The following is a 19,634-nucleotide window of genomic DNA, read 5'->3' as shown; positions in this document are numbered from 1 at the left end:
TCACGTGACCCAAGGCACTTCCTTCTCGTTGCAAATGGCGGGAAAGGCAACGATAGGGATTTATATGAAGGGAAAGGAGCAGGTGAACTAATTTGTGAATACGTTTCATATATATATTCTCATATCCACCCATTCCAAAAACATATAAAACAACGTTCCACAGAACTCTTGCTTGAATACTAGTCAATTCAAGACGTTACCTGATTGCTTCATAAAAGCATCGAATTGTGTATGTGACTGTGTTTCTGATGTGCTGTCACAGATCCTCCTCATATTTTGGTATTATGACAGCCTCATTTATTTTGGTAGCCCACTTCCAGAGACTTTTTTGCTTCCTCTCCTACTAGTGACGAGTGTTGCTACACCTGAAGCTGATCAGCAATCACCACCTTTGCTTATTTGCAAATGTTTGCGAGATGATTCGTGAATTATGAGTGGTAGCTTGGCCTTGTCTAGTGCACAATGCATGCCTGCACTTTTTGTGTACAGGCAACTGTAAATTTCAATTATCCTCTTTCCTCCCACATTATTTCTACTGAATTACATTCACGTGATGAAAAATATGGTTCCATAGCATCTGTTAAATAGTTTCAACAGGTGGTTTGTTTAATATGTGTTAGCAACAAATCTTGTAGTGCAAGGTCCTTTCAAATCCATGAACAACTCAACACTTTTCCAATTTTGAAGCAACATTGGTGACTATATGTCACATTTTGGGTTCAATAAAACAAGAATAAACAGCAACGTGGATTAAAATCTCACATTTCTTTTGAACATTCCTCATTCTATTCCAAAAGTATCGTGACAGTAAACATTTTCTGCCCCCGACTACGCATTTCATTCTGCTGACTATTCCTATGACAAACTATAACCAAAATCATTGAGGAACATGTATGTCTTACCTATTTATTATAACAAACTACACATGTTATCAGAAGTTAATTTTGGTCTGGTGTTTCTTCAAACATTTCACCAAGGATACTTTCCCGACAGGGGAGAAGCAAAAAAAAAAGTTCATTTAAGTCAACATTGTCATAGGGTATATATATACACAGTGACCAATGTATGTTGATTTGGTTACCCGGCAACTGTGAAGAATAACTTTCATATTGATCACTCAGATGCTTGTTCGATGACTTCATCCTCTTCGTCGATCAGCGAAAGTCTGCAAACACACAGGGAGATGCAGCAGTACTGGAGGGACACAATCTTTGCGTTTTCTTATACTGTATCTTACAAAGTCAACTGGTTGTGTAGTTCTTTCTGATCTGCGCTGTAGCTCAATCTCCTGGTCGGCATTACATCTATATCCGATCTGAAATGTGTTGGTCAGTCTCAAATGAACACCAAAACAAACGTTCACACAGACACACACCTTTTTGTTTTCCACTATGTATTTTTGTGTCAACTAACTGAACTCTACAATCGATCAACACCAGAGACTAAGAAGAATGGGGGGGGGGGGGTAAGAAAAAATACATACCGCATGGACAATTCATCTTCACGTTCTGGTTCAGTCAAAGCGCTGTCAAGATCAGATTGCAAGGGGATATCTTCACTGGGCCCAAGCTTCGTGTGGGCCTGCTTTACGGTAGTAGAAGAGAGGACTGGAGTAGGCGGCCCACTGGGGATACCGCTGTTTTCTGACCAGTCATCTTTCTTGGAAGTGGCCACTGAACCTGAATGAGGAACAAGTGAGAGCTTGATGTGTGTCTTTGTTCGTCAAAATGTCCACAGAAATTCCATGTTAAATTTGTAGGTTTTCATTGCGCATCTATGTATTGATCTAAAATTGTGAAGCATCCACTCCTGTTTTTAATTCAGTCAATAAACGCCACTGTTGGTAGTTTTGGCATAGTACATTTTTGGTCCCAATTCCAAAATCGTAGCAGTGTAAATTATGCATCCATTTTTCAATTTGCTTTATCCTCACAAGGGTGGCGAGGCTGTCCCAGCTGTTTTCGGGCAGTAGGCGGGGTAAAACCTGAACCAGTTACCAGTCAATCTGCAGGGCACAGAGAGAAACAACCATCCGCACACACACTCACGCCGAAGGACAATTTGGTGTGTTCAGTCAGCCTGCCATGCGTGTTTTTGGAATGTGGGAGAAAACCAGAGTGCCCAGAGAAAACCCATGCAGGCACGGGGAGAACATGCAAACTCCACATAAGGAGGCTGGAACCGGAATCCATGACCTCGATACTGTGAGGTCGATGCGCTAACCACATAACCTATCAACCAAATTAAAATGCTACTTTAATGTGAAACCACATCCTGATATACTGTAGTAGTCTATGAAACTACACATGGTACCTTCAAGATATATTCATTCAGTATTTGCATGCACTTGTGTGGAAACCCAGTCGCATCATTTTGTTTGGGAATGGTTCACCTCTTGAGCAATTCTAAAAGCATACAAAAAATACATAAAATAGAACATGAATGTTTTGTAACCTGGAGCATCGGTCATCCGTCGTTTAGCGACCAGCTTGTTTTGTGGACTGACGGGTGCAGATTTCTGCCCAAATTTGGCAGAACTGACTTCCAAGGAGCGCTGATATGTTTTCACTGGTTGCCAGGAGAGGGCAGCAGCAGGACACTTGGATTTCAGGAATGCAATCCTGGACCAAACATACACTGTATGTTAACAGACGAGGACGTGTACCAGGGCAAATAAAGTTCTCTTCTTGAGATGCAAAGACCACTGGAGTGCATCATCCTCTTTGATTTAAATTTAACTTATTCACTGCCAGACATGCAAAAATGCGTCCACTCCCTCGAATTCCAGGACCCACAGAATATTGAGTTTTAGGACGTTATAAACATTCAATGCAGCGTTAGAAACCTTAGACTCTCTTCGTTCATCAGAAAAAAAGTTAATTCCTAAGTTATATGGATCTGGAGTTATATGAGCTTGAAACGAGGGCGCCTATCCAAAATACAATGCAATACATACATATTAGTTTATATAGCACTTCAACAACAGCTGAAGCTGGAACAAAGCGCTAACAGGGACAAAAGGCAAAGCTGTCCCCTCACGGAAGGGAAAAAAAAACATTGCTAGAGGTCTGACTAGCGCTTTGTCGGCACCCCGCAAGAAAAAACAAAACCCGAACAAATTCCGGAATGTCGCTCTACGTCATATTTTCAATTCCAGAATAAACCTATATATAATCCTGTGAATGGCAGAGTTCATAAACGTCTATTTGGTGAACCTGACAGAAACAAAGAACCAGGTCTGCAGCTGGGGAATCAAGTATCCCGCTGATTATGGCATCAATGACAAACATCAATTTTGCATTATTAAACAACACCAAGACATACGACAACAAATGGAAAATAGAGCATGTGAGGTGCAGCTATTACTCTTAGGGGTGGTTATTGGTGCAGAGAGCAATGGCTGTTTGTGGCTTTGGTTCGCAGGTCTTCTGTATGTGAGGAACTGAGCATTCATTAGTTGTGGCCAACTGCAATTTGTGTAATCAAATTATTAAATTCATCCATTTACAAAGAACAAATTTTGTATTTGTAATTGACAGGAACATTCCTTTCTAAAATAACTTTGCTGCTGTGAAATGTAAATTTCTCTACTGGGACTAATAAAGGCTAATCTAATCAAATCTTAGTTCCTTCTTAAACAGAATAGAATAAATATTAGCACTCATACAATCATCTACAGTGAGTTTGGTAATGTGTGTGACGTTTGCAGCTCACAGCACAGCCTTGTCCTGTGGCAGGATCTTAAAACTGAGCTCGCTGAGAATTTCCAAGAAGGCCACATTCAGGTGCTGGTCTTCCCCTTCTTGACGTGCCAAGAAGGCAAAACGTATGCCATCCCTGAAGGTGGAAACAACAAGCACCACCAAGCATATAAATTTGCACTCCTCGCCAGATCTCTCACAAAGCAAGCCTGTTTTGTGTGTGCTACTCACATGTGCAGAGCCACCATTGGTTTGCGAACATATTGAAGGTTATTGGCAAAAGTCAAAGAGAGCTTCCTTGCCAAACCTCTGATCTCATCAATATCTTCTTGACTGCCCCCCTCTGACACCATCTCTGTGTACAGCTGGATCAAAGTTTGCGGAATATTATCAAAGGGTTAATTCGACGGTGTTCTCGTACATGATCTAAAGACATGCTGATATATTTTTATGGTTTGTAGCTCCTTTCATAGTGCCTGTAAAAGGTACATTTTCTGAAGGAGTCATGGAGTTGTGACAGAGGAGGAATGCCACCTGTGTGTCGTGCAATTCCTCACGCTCATTTTCCCCATGCTGCTGCAAATCACTCCACTTTCATTGTCATGCACATATTTTCACATTTTTACATAGAATTATACTTCTTAATGTAAAAGGGGAACTGTCAGAGATATCTCGTCGGACACTGTGAACAAAGGCTCGAACACAGGAAGATTGTCTTTTACTGCCGTGGACGCAGCCATTCATGACCGACGCCCAACTTCTGAAGCCTTCTGCCAAGCTATTTATTGAGAGTATATGCCAATTTAAGTGATACATTAGTAAAACAGTCTTCTTGTTTTCAATACCACAACAGAACGTAGACATTTTAAATGGCTGTCCTGTTCGTGAACTGATAGATTCGTAACCTGGCTAATGACCTTTTCCTGTGAAGGCGTTATATGATAAAGGTATACGATATGACAAACATAATTAGCATAACAGATGGCATACCTGCTGCAAACTCAGGCATAGTGTGCGGGCACTCAGTACGGGATTAATGAGCTTTGTTTTCATTATGGTTTCTTTGATGATGTCACCAAAGTCTTTAAAGTTCTGTGGAAAAAACATTGGTCGGTATATCACAAATACAGTACCTTTAGTAACAAAAAACAAGAGCAGTCAGTAAAGCATGACCTCTACCAAGGTCTGTTGTTCTCTTGGCTCCCTTCTACCAAAATGAGAATCAACATACTGGATTGAGAATTGATGGCTCTAAAAAGGCTAATTACTGCCGCAGAAAGTTAGTTTTTTAAAATGGAAGATAAAAGTAGGAGTCAAGTTGTGGTATGTTTGATTTATTTTTATATATACCCTATCAAATCACCAAAATGCCATTTTTTAACAGTGTGAAAATGCCATTTTAAGAATAAATAACCATCAGGACAATTACAAGTCAATTCATCAAAAACTGAACGAATAGTCAAACAAAAACCCAGTCCTATGAAGCATTGCTAGCAGATTATGTGCGTCTTATTTTCAGAGAACTTCAGATTCACATCCATTCATTAGTTTCGAACAACGCTGTATATGTAACACAGCAAGTGAAGGATGTGTTTAAGAGTTGTACCTTATCATAGTACTTGAAGATGGTGGTGGCAGAGGGGAGTTCAATCACGCCGAAGATTACCAATTTACAGTAGCCGGCAAGCTGGTTGCGCTTCTTCTGAAGAACTTTGATCTCCTGCTCCTTATCACCTGTTGATGAGACACAACAGTATTTACCGTAGACACAATTTTAGTCCATGATCCTATTTCAAAAAATATTCTCACTTTCTATACATTACAACAAAAAAATGTAAAGCATCTTGTGTGTAAGACAAACATAAGGCTAGCTGAGTATAACAGATTTGGTGACATTTGGGTAAAATTCTGAAATACCTTCCACCTCTATTTCGTCCAAGAAGATGTAGTCCATAAGAAAAGCTGCCATTTCTACACGCAAGTGGCAAGATGGTTGGTAGTACAAGTTTTGAAGGGCAGGTTCAGAGCGAACAGAATTAGCACTGTAAAGAACCAGGAGGTCACACAGCAACACAAACGCCTGTTTTGTGTGTGCGGGGGAGAGACAAACAAAAACAGTTCATTTGAAGAATATGTAACGTGAACAGTTGTGACATCATTATTGTAGTGATGCTGATGCTCAGACCTGATCCCTGATCTCAGCTTGGCCAAGTGACAGGCCCGCTTGGCAGATTTGGAAGAAGGAGCGCACCTCCTTCTTCAGGCGTTTCACTTCCTCCTGAGACATTTGAGAGAAGGTATCAGTTAAGTAATACGGTTTGAAAAATGTTTTATTGTCACTGGTCCACCTGGGTTGGAAGAGAGGGAAGATTTACTTTGGCCCACATCAGATGAAAGGCTGAGCATCTCAAAGCTGCCACAACGAGCTAAAAAAAGCAGGGATACTTCTTTTTTTTCCTTTTATTCATGATTCAACAACACTGTCAGAAGTCATCACACACTTCTTCATCAAGATGGTCGGACTCCATCCGGCCTTGAAGGAGGTCCATGCAGCAATCAAACAAGCTTTGACCTGAGAGGTTTCTGACACTGAAAGAAACATAATTGGCGATAATTGTCCTTCGACACACCACACTCCTCACACATTTGAAATCTGGATGTTATAAGCAAATACTCTAATGTGTTACATACCTGACCAAAGTTGCAATCCTTTTCAAGGCCATTGAAGCACTGAAAGCATCATCTGTCGGGGACTGGATACAAACATATACACAATAGACGGAGACAAGACAAGAGACAAAATACTCTGCATTTTAATGTAAGACTAAAAGAGACCCAGTGCCCTGAGCAGACCATATTCCAGTCCTGTGGAGCTGTACATAGTGCACCTCATTCAAAATAAGTCTTCTCAAAATGTCTTCAATGAAGACAATATTTATACGTCAACAGAAAGTTTAATTTGTCTAACCTGCATCAGGTCATTGTAATAGGTGTTGAAGTGTTCAATCAGGTTGTCAAACAGCTGACTAAACATCAGGTGACAGTGGGAGGAGAAGGAGTGTCTCTCGGAGCAGAGTGTGTCAACCAGTATACTGCACGCCTCCAACACGGCGGTATCCGTATGCTTCTCTACAATAAGGCATATCTGGTACAACAGCTGATCCAGATGCTGTTGATGATCAACAAACAGGTGTGAGAGAAATGTTGTTCAGCTTGCAAACGTATAAGATTTTGATGACATTTGGAATAGGAAAATAGACCATCATCTCCATCCGCTGTGTGCTGCTGTACATATCTAGGTCGAAGTAAAGCGGCACTTGCAGGAGGAGTTTTACCTTCCCTGTGTCCGCCGAGTACTGCACGGGGGGAGCAAACACGAAGACACATGTTTAATCTTGAATGCTACAGCAAATTTGTTTGGAACAACGCAACATTCAACATTTGTGTTGCACTCGCCGAAGAAACCGCGACTGTTACCTTGGCTAGCAGCTGTGTCAGTTTAGGGATGAAATGGGCTGTGATTTGCTGCCTGTTCCGAGACCGGGTCTTCTTTTCCTTTTCACTCAGTTTCTTTGAGGGAATAAATGAACACAGCTCAATTTTGACTGAAGTCTTTGAATACGCCTCATAATTCGAAATTAGAAATTCATGAGGGGAAGGAAAAAGGTAGGATAGAGACGAGAGGATATGCATGGAGGAGGAGGAGGATTTCCTGTGGCAACTCCTGGAAAGAGAAACAAAAATCTAACCGCTCCGTCATGCTTGAATTAAGTCTTAGGCCTGTGGCATGTTGGGGAATGTGATTGAACACAATTGGACTGTTGTGCAGTTTACAGAATTCTGCAATTTACTTTCATGAGTTTCAACGCTCACAACTAATTGTATTGCATTTCGAAATATCAGTGGCTTTGCCATGTTGCAGACATAAGAGCCAATCAAAAACTGTTTGCCGAAACACAAGATCCTCACCTTCTTAACAGAGATTCTCCCAATGGGGGGTTTTGCCTTCGCTGCCCGTTGGATTGCACATATCATCAAGTCAATGAGTGCGTCCTCTTCCTCATTCCTCACACCTGACCAAACAAGAAGCTATGGTTTGGATGCTCGATAAAACAAATAAAGAAACTTTTTTTTTTTAAACATACACAAGGTGATCTCTGAAAAAAATAGACCCGAGCACAAATGTGTGTGTGATTTTGAATCCTCACCATCTTCCTGAAGCAAAAGACTTGTCATGCAGTCCCAGTCTTTTAACTCAGAGCTTGCAGCCTCCCACAGGCTGTCCACTAGGTAAGTTGCATGCTGTCCACAGTTGGAAAATAGAAGTCGGGAAAGGAAGGAAATGTATTCACCCAAGAGTGTTTTCTTGTTAAATTAGTGGAGTATGGCGACAAAAAAAATATGTGATAGAGAACAGTCAGAAAACAAGTTATCATATTTAAAATCATGTAGGAGATCTGGCCTTGGACTAAGGACGGTCATTAGCCAGGTTACAAATCTATCGGTTCATAGAAAGGGCAACCAATTAAAATGTCTACGTTCTGTTGTTTTATAGTTGTTGGTGCTTGGGACGTCCAGGGGCATGGTATTGAAATCAAGAAGACTATGTTTTACTAATGTATGACTTAAATTTGCGTATACTCTCAATAAATAGCTTGGCAGAGGGCTGCAGAAGTTAGGCGTCGGTCATGAATGGCTGCGCCCCCTGCCGGCAATAAAAGAAAATCTTCCTGTGTTCGAGCCTTTGTTCACAGTGTCTGACCGAACATCTCTGACAAAACATAAAGAGAAACAAAGAAGAATAGAAGCTACCTCATAATGGGCAGAGAAGGAAGTGAGGACTTGGATGAATGCAGAATTGGCGCCCCTCTCATTTTCACTGTCAATTATACTTCTGAACCTACCATAAACACACAACACCAACTATTTGTGGGGGCAAAATTAAAGCTGCCATTCTAAATCAGGATTAAAACAATTCACACAGCTACTAACAAGAAATTGGCATGCAAAACAAAGCAAACGATTCATGCCAATGTGACTACTGAGGGATACTCTAGTGCAGTGGTTCTTAATCTTGTTGGAGCCACCGAACTCCACCAGTTTCATATGCTCATTCACTGAACCCTTCTTCCAATGACTGTGCCTACTAACTGCAGACTAGACTGAGGGGTGGACCTCTGTGGCGGAGGATCCACCGAACCCCTGAGACCGACTCACCGAACCCTTAGGGTTCGATCGAACCCAGTTTAAGAACCACTGCTCTAGTGGTTGTGTAAGCATAGCAAAAATATATATAATTGTGGCTTTTGCACAGTTAAAAAATGTAAATCAAGGGGAAAAGTTACTTCATATAGAGGAACGAGCCAGCTGTGGAAGCCAAACTGTGATTTGTAGCGTAAACGAGACGATAAATATGAGCACACTCCTCCTCCGACAGGCTTTCATTTGTGTCCCTGTACAAACAAACACATCAAGTTCAGTTGATGTTGAACTACTGTCAGGTGGAGCACACCCGCAACTGATTCACAATTGGAACTTTTTTTTCTGCTGTCACTCACACACAATGTTTAGTTTCAATCTGTCATGTCTTTCGTCTTTCAATCAAGTCATGTTTATTTTTTTTGCAATATCAATCAACACTCGCACAATGTAATATTCCACTCACTGATAGATTAGCATTAACAGCTTGATCACTTCTACAGCAACCACATACTCCCGGTCCATCACCATGTTGAGCATCCTCCTCTAAACACACAATGATGAACTACATTTTAGAAGAGATAATTACCGTAACTTCCGGAATATAAACCGCAACTTTTGTCACAATCTTTCAACCCTGCGGTTTATGCAACAATGCGGCCAATTTATGCATTTTGGGGCGCTCGAGCACTAAAGTTAAGAGTGACACGCGGCGAATATATGTACCGAGGAAGACGCAAGTTGAATGTAACTTTGCCTGTGAATCGTGCATTTAAAGTGGCCCTCCGAGTTTAATTGGAGGCTTGTATAACCATCAGCGAGAGATAGTTTACCAAAACTGGCTGTATGCAAAGAGCAACCTTTGCACAAGTATGCCAGTGGATCCTGACAGCGAGCAGTGTGAAAAAAAAAAATCAACCATTACCAAGATGGGTTTCGAAAAGCTGGTCTGCTACGTGACGGAGAAGACAGCACGGCACAAGCTCGGGAGTGACTACCTCAGGATGAAAGTGACACTTACAGCAACAACCAAAGAGAGAATGAGAGCGTGTATGGCGAGGAATATCTGACGTTATTGCAATGCGACACAAGATGAGGACGGCTCTCATTGACTTGCTATGTTTTTGCAATCAGCCCTCTTAGTGAGTGCTAACGTATTTCTTCCGTGTCTCAGTGACTTGGTATGTTTTTTTTGTACCCAGACCTTTTAGCGAGTGCTAACGTGTTGCTGCTGTTAGTGCCTGCCTCAGTAACTTTAGAGGCATGTTTTTTTTTTTTTACCAGCCCTGTTCGGTCTGTGTTGCTGCTGCATAACAAGCACTGTTTTGAAACAAAAGTTAATATATACTATTAAAACTTTTTTTCTGTGTACCGTCTTTCTTTATAAACATCTCATGTTTCAATTGGGGCACATGCGGTTTATAGACAGGTGCGGTTTATGTTTGTACAAAATGGTTTTTCCTTTGAAAATGTCCTGGGTGAGGCTAATAATCAGGTGCGCTCTATCGTCCGGAAATTACGGTAACTTAATTGCAGCATTAATATTAATCAAACTATGATTTAAAATCCGGCATGTTTCAGACTATAACAAGATGTTTGTTTGTTTTTAAAAACAAGGCAAAAAAGAAAACATTACGAAGCAAGCAGTCAGTCAATCCAACGAGATGTCTTACTTTAAATCTGCTGGTGAAAAGCTCAAGTCTGCCAATATACTCCTCCTCCTGATAGAGACTCTGAAGGTTCCGCACACAATGCAGACGTACCACTCTTTTCTGCAAGACATCATGCAAAAGAATGTGTCTTTGTTATGTGGAATTTACTTTAACACACCCTGAGAACCTATCACTAATGGGAAACTATATCAGCAAAGATTTTCTTGTAATCATAAGCCGCACTTAAACCCATTAAACAAAGCATGGCATTTTGATTGTTGATTGTGTTATAAGACATATGCAGATTGATTTAGTCCTGAAACGGATTCTCCAGTTCTTCGAGTACCTCAAAATGTCCAAATTAAACCTTACCAGAATAAAAAACACCCGCTGTTTTCAGGTTGAGTCATAAATCTTACATTAGGGAAACCGAGTTTTCCGTTTTATACAGGAAGGTAACTTGTCAGACTAAGTTTTTGTCAGTGAACCTTGAGTTTCTTGCTGTCTCCACCCACTTTAACTCATTCACTGCCTTTCACAAATTTATTCGGGAATTGAAAATATGACGTAGAGCGCCAATTCCCGAATTTGTTTGGGTTTAAATTTTTTCTCGTTTGGGTGCCAATAAAGCGCTGGCCATGGCCTCTAGCAATGTTTTTCACTTCCGCAAGGGGGCACCATTTCCCCTTTTTCCATGTTAGGGCTTTGTTCCAGCTTCAGCTGTTGTTAAAGTGCTATAACCAATATGTATGTATTGCATTGTATTGTATTTTGGACAGCCACCCTCATTTCAAGCTCATATAACTCCAGACCCATATAATTTACGAATTAACTATTTCCTTCTGATGAAAGAAGAGAGTCTAAGGTTTCTAACTCTGTATCGAATGTTTATGTCGTCCTAAAACTCAATATTCTGTGGTTCTTGGAATTTGAGTGACAATGACAAAAACTCTGGCACTGGAGTGGACACATTGTTGCACATGTCTGGCAGTGAATTAATTAAAAATCATATGCTCCTCATTCATTCAGTCAGTCAGTGTCATCTGGGTAGCATAGAGTAAAAAGACCCCATATCTGATATTGTATTAAACGGGGTGGGTTGTCAGCATTTAACAACAGAGTTTAATAAAATCTAGCCCGTTGGATTGCTTTTGAAAACAGTTTTAATAGGCACAATTATACCATGACCCCACTGTTGTTCATATGGATCACTTTTTCAACAAACCAGGCATAATCAAATGTGCTCCATTAGCGAGCATACTTGCTACTGTGTGTTATTTTTTTTAAACACACACAGAAATACCTAGTTTGTTCCATTTTTGTGTGAATAAATTTAATAGCTTCTTCCCAAGATTGTATGCATTCATTTTCCACCAACATAAGAGTGCAGACATATTGTCCTGTGCTGCCCTCTATGGAGAACTTACAACTGTAAAGTCATGGTTCATTGCTTTCTGTGATTGGTATTCTGACATTTGTTTTTACGCCAATTTCAATCAACAGCAGAGTGTGGTGCGGGACAAAATGGCTCCACTCTGATGTTGAATGCATTAATCTACTTCATTCTGCCACCACAAATGTAATATTAATCAGAAAACCGTGTCGAGTTTGTGCTCAGGGAATAGCAGAATATATTTAAAAGAAAATGTTTGCTTTGAGTTCCCCTTTAAATATTTTGAAATGTATTGTGATACTTCAACTGTGTTCATTTTGTCCCATTGTATCCATAAGAAACCTTGTTTTGCTCATTTATAAAAAAAAACATAGTGAAAGTAACTATGAGACTCAATACTGCACCTTATCATTCAGCATCCAGCCCAAGTATTTGAGGCAGCCATCATTGAGGAATTTCTCAGGGTCCGTTCTCAGCCAGATGCCCAGCTCCTCCATGCAAGCTGCCCTGATCTCTACCAGACGGTCGCGGTACCGGTTCACAAAAATGCCCTTAAAGATGGCATTCATCATGGATGACAGCTCTGCGTTGTTTTCCAGCAGCTAAGGTGAAACCACACGATTGTGTAATGAGGACTCGTGCTGAGAAGTCTAACATGAGTCTAACTAAAGCACCGTTCTTTGGCCTGATTTACTAAGATCACAAACAACAGGACTTTGAATCCATTTTTTTTACAAAGATACAAAATAGCTTGCGGGAAATTGCTTCATCTAAAGGAAGATAACAGCTGTCACTCTGCCGAACGCCAGTTCTAAATTTAGATATGATCCTTAGCGATCTGGTGTTTTGAATGAACGTTGGGTCTATTTTGACAATTTTTGACCTGTTGTTTTGATTGAAAAGCATATTTTTTTATGAATAAAACCATAACCCGGAATAGGATAATGAAAACCGTACTCATTACGGCAAAACTGGAGTAGTTGTAGTTGGCAGGTATGCACAATTTAAACAAGCAGAACCAGTCCTTTGCAATGCCTCTCAGGTTTGATCTGCATGTACTTCTATTCTCCTGAGGGTGCACACATCTGAGCCATCTAGCTTTTTCTCAACAAACCTTTAGTAAATCAGACCCTTAGTGTGGGGAACCTATGGCGTGTGTGTGTGTGTGTGTGTAAAATCACCTCATTAATGAAAACCTTGAGCTCTTCTAGTTGCTGAGAGTCTTGATCCTCCACGTCCTTGCCCTGCTCCAGGTTGTACCGCCGCTGGATGGTTTGCAGGTGAATGGACACTGCCACACCGACCTTCACTATTCCTGACATGAGCTTCAACGCTTCCAAGAAAAAAAGACATATTTTGTTAACATATCTGAGTTGAGGTTAATGATCTTACATGTCCCATAATAATAATTACAGTGATACCTCAGCTTATGAACTTAATTGGTTCCCAGAAAGTGTGTGTAAGGCAAAAGGTTAGTCTGCCAAACATTTATTTCGTATAAGAAACCATTAAAAATGAGAATAATCCGTTCCCAGGTCCCCATAAAACACAATTTTCTACTAAATAAGCCTTACAACTACACAAAATATACAATATTTTATGTATAATAAATGTGCTATTCTATTTTAATTGAAGAAACTGTACTGTATAATAATCTCGTTTTATTTACCTTTGTGATGGTCGATATAGTTGCCTCTTGATGATATCAGAGTGAAGTTGCCGTGCTTTCTCAGCGATAATAGCCTCACCCACAACGTCCCCTGCTAGCTGCTTTTCGTTAATCCAAATCAACCGAAGTTTTTCAACCTCTTCTATTGCCTGAGACCGTTGCCCACACGTAGCAATGGTCGACTTAGCGTACTGGCACTGGGACGGTAAGTCACACAAATGCACACCTCGTTCATGTTTCTCGATTATCTCCTACTTCTGCTCGACCGTAATTTTCTTTTGTGTCGTCTTAGGCTTAACACTACACTGTGATGGAGTGTTTTTCGGTCACATAATAGCAAAGGTATCCTCGATAACAAACCACGTCCACACTCAAAGAAAGGGAGTGACGAAAACTAGTCCGCCAGCCACTGCGGTGCTGTTCGACCGTGTGGTTTGGTGTTCATCCACAGAAGACTAGTCCCCCAGCAACTGCGGAGCTGTGTAGCTTGATTCCTCCGCCGAAAACTAGTTTGTCAGCCAAGACTATATGCTTGCGAATTTAATGTTAGTGAGGTGAAATGTTTGTGAGCTAAAGCGTTAGTAAGCTGAGGTGTCACTGTACTTCTATATTATTGTATAAATGCTGCAAGTTTATAAATGTTGTGTACTGTGTAGTCAGTGTAACATGCTCACCTATCAAGGTGCTCGTGTGTCTAAACGCTCTGACTTGGGAGTCAGATAACCCGGTGAGGAAAGATAGCAAGGAGGGGATGAGGTAATCATCATAAATGATACTACTCTGGCAGAGGGGCACCAGGATGCGAGCAAACTCGCTAAGGCCTGCTCGGAATCGCCTCAGTGAAAGGCTCCTTGTGGCTAAAGGGTAGTTCGATGATCTCTGCAAGAATAGCAAAGGTGTATAGTACGGATTTTTTTCCCCTGACATATTAACATGGCCAAAATGTTCTTCTTCCCATACCTCGTCAAATTGTCTGGTTAGCGTGGCAATGATTTCTACATTTTCCATGGAGTCATGCATCTCTTTGCTTACCACTCCTGAATAAACGGAGTCAACAATAAAAGAGTCAACCTTGGATTTGGTGGGGAAAAACACATTTTTTGGCTCTGACAAGACACTCAATGAGATCTCTATATAAACCAGCTTTTGACCCATTGGATATTTATTCAATTTATGATGTACGATAAAGAATTAATGTGCCATTTTGGATGATAAAAGTTCCCCATCCAGTCACAGTGACCCACTTTGACCCCTCGACTGAAAGAGTGGTGTTGAGAAAAAATACAAAGCTGGCGGATGTGTTTCCCTGCATTGCTGCAGAAGACTTGTCTTAGCCTGACAATATCCAAATTTCGTCCCCATCCATTAAGCATGTCACCGCAGTGCCAAGGTCCAACTAAGACATCAAAATAGCACTGGACAAGCTTGCTATGAAGCTATGAAAATGTATTAAAATGTGCATTTATCTTTTTAAAGAATCATTTAGATTCATTTCATGTTGTTATCTGTACAACAAATGACGTTTATTCTCTAATGTTATGTAATTAGCATTTTTGGGTCTGTGGAATCGAATATGTATGCTCATTTTGCTTTGTTTCACATTTGTTTTTTTTTCCTGTCTCGGGAATGGATTCCTTCCAAAAATGAGCTTCTACTGTATTTACAGAAACTGTGGATTTAGTTTTGCTGTTTGAGTGTGTTGCAATGGGTCAAATTAGCTTAATAGCTATCTGGCTAGCTATCTATTAGCTATCTATTAGCCAGCTATTTCGCTTTCTATTTATTTGAGTTACTTCCTGGATAAGTGAACGCTGGCGTGTGTGGCTGCCACTGCTCACCCAAAGAAAAACTTATCCTGTTACTGTAAAGTGCCCTATATATATATATATATATATATATATATAACTTCACCTTGACATCCACAGCACTGAATGATGAAGTTGATCAGCACCAGCAGTCCCTGCTCACGCTTTTGCTTGTAATAGTCCAGCCACTCCTCAACCACCGTCTACGAATGGGGAGGGAGATTACAGACAATTAAATACCTGGATTCTGAATCATTGTTGTGAGTCTACAAAACAATGCAGTTGAGTATCCAAAATGGAAAAAAAATATGCTGCAATTTCAAATGTGCATGTCATTTTCACTTAACAGGCACCTAAATGAAATCAAAACCCAGTGTGTTGAATTATTTACACTCAATTTAATTGTGTTATTACTCTATGTACATGACTGAACGGAACTACTTTTCTTATTGATATACATGGTCACTTTGTCTTGTCTTTTTTGAGTGGGTGGAATAGATTGAGGGCATTTGCTTAATTTCAGTGGTGAAGCTGATTTGAGATGGATGATGAAGGTGGTCAGCAACAGTTCAATTCACAAGTCAAGGTACAGTTTTGTGTGCATGAGTGTGTGTGTGTGTGTGTGTGTGTGTGTGTGTGTGTGTGTGTGTGTGTGTGTGTGTGTGTGTGTGTGTGTGTGTGTGTGTGTGTGTGTGTGTGTGTGTGTGTGTGTGTGTGTGTGTGTGTGTGTGTGTGTGAGATCATGCTAGTTGATGTTGGGCATCTCGGTGAAGTTGGAGGAAGAGTAATTGTACAGAATTCTGGAATTAGATTTACTCCTCCAGGTTTACAGCAAACATCTTCCATCTGATTATTATTATCTTATAGTGCCGTTGTACAGGACAGCAATGGTCAAGATGGAGCAATTTTCTCACCATAACGGCACTTGTTCCAGAGCTGACAGCAATGTAGATATCTTTTGCATTGATAGCCTGGTCACCAGTGTTCACAGCTCTTTTTTCATGCTTGTGTAAGGCCTGCCAAGGTGTGCCTTGTGAAGACTGCTCCTCGTGAGAGGCATCTAAAGCAGAGCGAATGGGACTGCGAGACTGGCTGGGTGATGCTCTCAATGCATCTTTCTGCCGAGCCCTCTTGATATTCTTGGTATAAAAGAAAAACAGAAATTTAAATGATTTGAATATGATTGGTGAATCAGGATGATGGTAGGGTATAGAGTGACACCGCACATTTGAAATTGTAATTTGCAGCCCAGACTTGAGAACTACTGAGAACCAAAAGTTGAAATTCATTCACTTACCGGTGAGCTCAGTTCTGCCTGATTTTTACGCTTAGTGAATTTTACTGGGAGCTCAAAGTCACTATCTGAATCAGACAAATCATCTAAACTAAAGAGATGGAAATAAAATGGGTTAAAATTTATGAACATAGTGCAGGTATACAGTTACACAATGGACAACATATTTTGGCTTGTACCTCCATTGTAACTCTTACCTAAGTAAGTCGTTACTTGACGAAGAATGTGAGATTTCCATTGGTTATAATTGTGGGATTTTCTGATCAATGCTAACAAAAAGAAAAAAAGGAGACAGCGAAATTAGCATTATCAACGTAATGGATGAAGGTCTACCATTAGATGAAATAATTCGACTTTGGGCTTTTTACTAAAACCGGATATTTTTTCCATTAATTGAAATACATGTACACGTCATTTGGTTTTGGTCGAAAACATTTTAGGTAATCATACATTGGGCACTTCAACGTCAATTGTATGTATTAGCCTACTTAGCCACAACGCCAACACAACTCCTAACTACAACTTTATAGACTTTCTCACCAGAATCTTTATTGTTATATAGCTACTTTAATTTAAAAATGTATGCTTACCCAGTTTACCTTTAATTTGACCTGCCAACACCGAGAGAGCGCGAAGACTGCGATTAAACTTCGAGGACCTGATTGGTCCATGGACAATTGGTCTTGATTCCAATTGGTAAATCCTGTTACCCGGCAGTTTCCCAAATTAGTCAAACAATGTACGGTAATTTGGCCACTCGTCGAAAGAGGGAGATACTCAACACAATGAATGTCGCCTAACTATCTTTAAGTGTCGAAGAAGAGTTCCTCGTCGAATCAAAGCCCCGATTCAAATCGACCCGGAACTCACCCACGCTGATTTCAAAACAACTCAAAGAAGGTAAAGTTGGAGACCTCTCGTAAACTGACGTCATTATTTTTTTACATTAATGGTCAATGTCTTCGGGTGCTGATTTTTGTCATTTGGTAAATTCTTATCGGGGAATATCTTAACAAAGTTTACTAAAATCACACGTGAAAATATGCTTGAACATTACAAAGCAAAAACCGTTTTGTAAGCCGTCTAAAACTCACTTACTTCACTCCCTGGTGCTTTCGACTAACTTTCTGCCGGCTTTATTTTCCTGTTCATGTTAAGCGCTTTGTTGCAGCTTCAGCTTTTGTTTAAGCGCTAAATAAATCAATTTGTATTATATAGTATTGTACAGCAATATAATTCGAAGTAGGCGTGTTCAAAAAAGCAGGACATCGACAAACATTGACACAGATGAGGATATTCGACGTTGGAGTGAAATCAAACACCCGTAAATATTTACACGGGAACTTAAATTGCCATTCTTTAAACCTTTGAATGTCCAAATGTTCAATATTTCATTACCCTTTCCACAGTTTGCTCTTCTCTAACAAGGAGACAATGTGCAAGATTCCCAACAGTTTTTTTTTTAAATCCATGAATAGACCAATACTTTTCAATCTACCATGTTGCAGGATGTCTTGTTACAGCAGTGTGACTCGTGTTGATGCATCATCTGTGAGCAAGGCGCTCCACGAACCGCTGCATCTGATCCCCTGTGAGATTGAACACAATGGACCTGCACAGATTAAACAGTACTTCAATGCTGCCATTAAGGACCGCAAACATGGTACAGGAAATAGAAGAGACTGTGTTTATGTCTTTTGTATGTCACTGGACCAGGCATGTATTTTTCCTAACACAGAGAAGACTATTTCATACCGAGGCCGTGGCCTCAAAGGGCAGGAGCTCAACTGTCCACAAGGCTACACTGGTCTGGTGCTGAAGGAGCACAACAAGCCCAGCTCAGATCAGGAGGTAGGCATGACCATATCACTGATGGGTTCATGTCAAGAAAATGGAGGACAATAGACTGTTGACACTGCATCTTTTATTTCTGTTTCGGAATGTTTAGGACAGGACTTTAAAGGTGTCCTGTGTGTTTGACAAGCTGACCTACTGGAACCTCGAGAACCCTCCTAACTCAGATGATGCAGTAGTGATGGCAATGGACTGGCCTGAGCTTGCTGAAGCGGTGAACATATTATTTCTAATTACCTACAGTAAACTTTCAAGAAGCTGGTGTAATCTTAACAAGGCACTGATAAATAAAATGTATTATAAATTTTATTAACAAATCTTAGTTACAATTTCATCTCTGCGCTTCCTTATGTGTAGTTTGTGATTTTGTGGGTTCCTTCTGGGTACGACCACATTCCAAAACCATACTTGTTTGGGTTATTGATGACTTGAAATCGTACATTCTCATTAACTATGATAATTAATCGTTGTATGTTGACTAGTTAAGAGTTTCTCCACAACATAAGTTTAAGAACACCTTTATTGCAAATTTACCCATTGTGGGACTATTAAAAACGTTCTGATTCTGATATTTGTCCCACAATGGACATGAATGGATTCCACTATGTATATAATGTGGTCAGTGGTTTTTCAGTTATCACTAATGTATGATGTTTGTTTTGTCTCTAGATTCACGGAGCAGTAGAAGACTAGGGAAAATCCTGCAACCAGGAAGTTTGCACATAATGTACATTTGCATGTTTGGAATTAATTATGTTTGCTGGTTACTGGCTACAAAACTGAAGTAATGGTTGTAACAGAGAAAAAAAGTAGATGTATTGTGTGTACTTTATTTTCGAAATAATGTTGTATTGAAATAAAAAAAATCGACATCTTATTTTTAATGGATAAACACACTGGCAATCATGGTGTCAACTCAATTGTCCATGGCCAAACAGTTAATTATATACCGTTTTGTTTTTTCATCCGATGGACAATAAACATCTTTCAGAACTCACACAGACGCAATAACATCAAACATGTATATTTGGTATTTGGTACCTTTTTTGTGACTGCTTCCATGTTGA

At 40.2% G+C, this 19,634-nt stretch overlaps 2 protein-coding genes across 4 annotated transcripts; one reads left to right on the top strand and one right to left on the bottom strand.

The window, feature by feature from the left end:
* Positions 1-99: 99 nt before the first annotated feature.
* On the bottom strand, positions 100-16,951 carry stag3 (STAG3 cohesin complex component). Its single transcript, XM_088991247.1, is given in 31 exon segments — positions 100-1,119; positions 1,121-1,165; positions 1,238-1,315; positions 1,484-1,679; positions 2,455-2,621; positions 3,715-3,837; positions 3,933-4,066; positions 4,692-4,793; positions 5,308-5,435; positions 5,619-5,781; positions 5,887-5,979; positions 6,050-6,127; positions 6,203-6,290; positions 6,393-6,454; positions 6,670-6,870; positions 6,962-7,057; positions 7,179-7,271; positions 7,671-7,774; positions 7,910-8,003; positions 8,514-8,601; positions 9,047-9,154; positions 9,367-9,446; positions 10,574-10,672; positions 12,350-12,547; positions 13,127-13,278; positions 14,289-14,493; positions 14,575-14,651; positions 15,526-15,622; positions 16,334-16,558; positions 16,717-16,804; positions 16,911-16,951. Coding segments are annotated over 31 exon segments (3,684 nt in total). The 3' UTR covers positions 100-938.
* A 611-nt stretch (positions 16,952-17,562) lies between these two features.
* rnaseh2c (ribonuclease H2, subunit C) lies at positions 17,563-19,564 on the top strand. Of its 3 annotated transcripts, XM_089021411.1 has the most exons (5): positions 17,563-17,613; positions 18,222-18,376; positions 18,452-18,564; positions 18,662-18,781; positions 19,237-19,564. In XM_089021411.1, exons 2-5 carry the CDS (start codon positions 18,223-18,225, stop codon positions 19,258-19,260), a joined length of 411 nt encoding a protein of 136 aa, XP_088877537.1. In that variant the 5' UTR covers positions 17,563-17,613; position 18,222; the 3' UTR covers positions 19,261-19,564. The 3 variants fall into 3 exon arrangements, with proteins under 3 accessions (XP_088877537.1, XP_088877516.1, XP_088877527.1); XM_089021390.1 differs by having other exon boundaries at positions 18,222-18,564; XM_089021401.1 differs by lacking the exon at positions 17,563-17,613 and adding an exon at positions 17,623-17,699 and having other exon boundaries at positions 18,222-18,564.
* Positions 19,565-19,634: the final 70 nt, after the last annotated feature.

Source organism: Hippocampus bargibanti, linkage group LG02, assembly GCF_051943395.1.
Source record: "Hippocampus bargibanti isolate YZ-2025 linkage group LG02, ASM5194339v1, whole genome shotgun sequence".
Lineage (NCBI taxonomy): Eukaryota > Metazoa > Chordata > Actinopteri > Syngnathiformes > Syngnathidae > Hippocampus > Hippocampus bargibanti.
The sequence above is the reverse complement of the archived record's forward strand: the minus strand, read 5'-3'. Positions and strand labels throughout refer to the sequence as shown.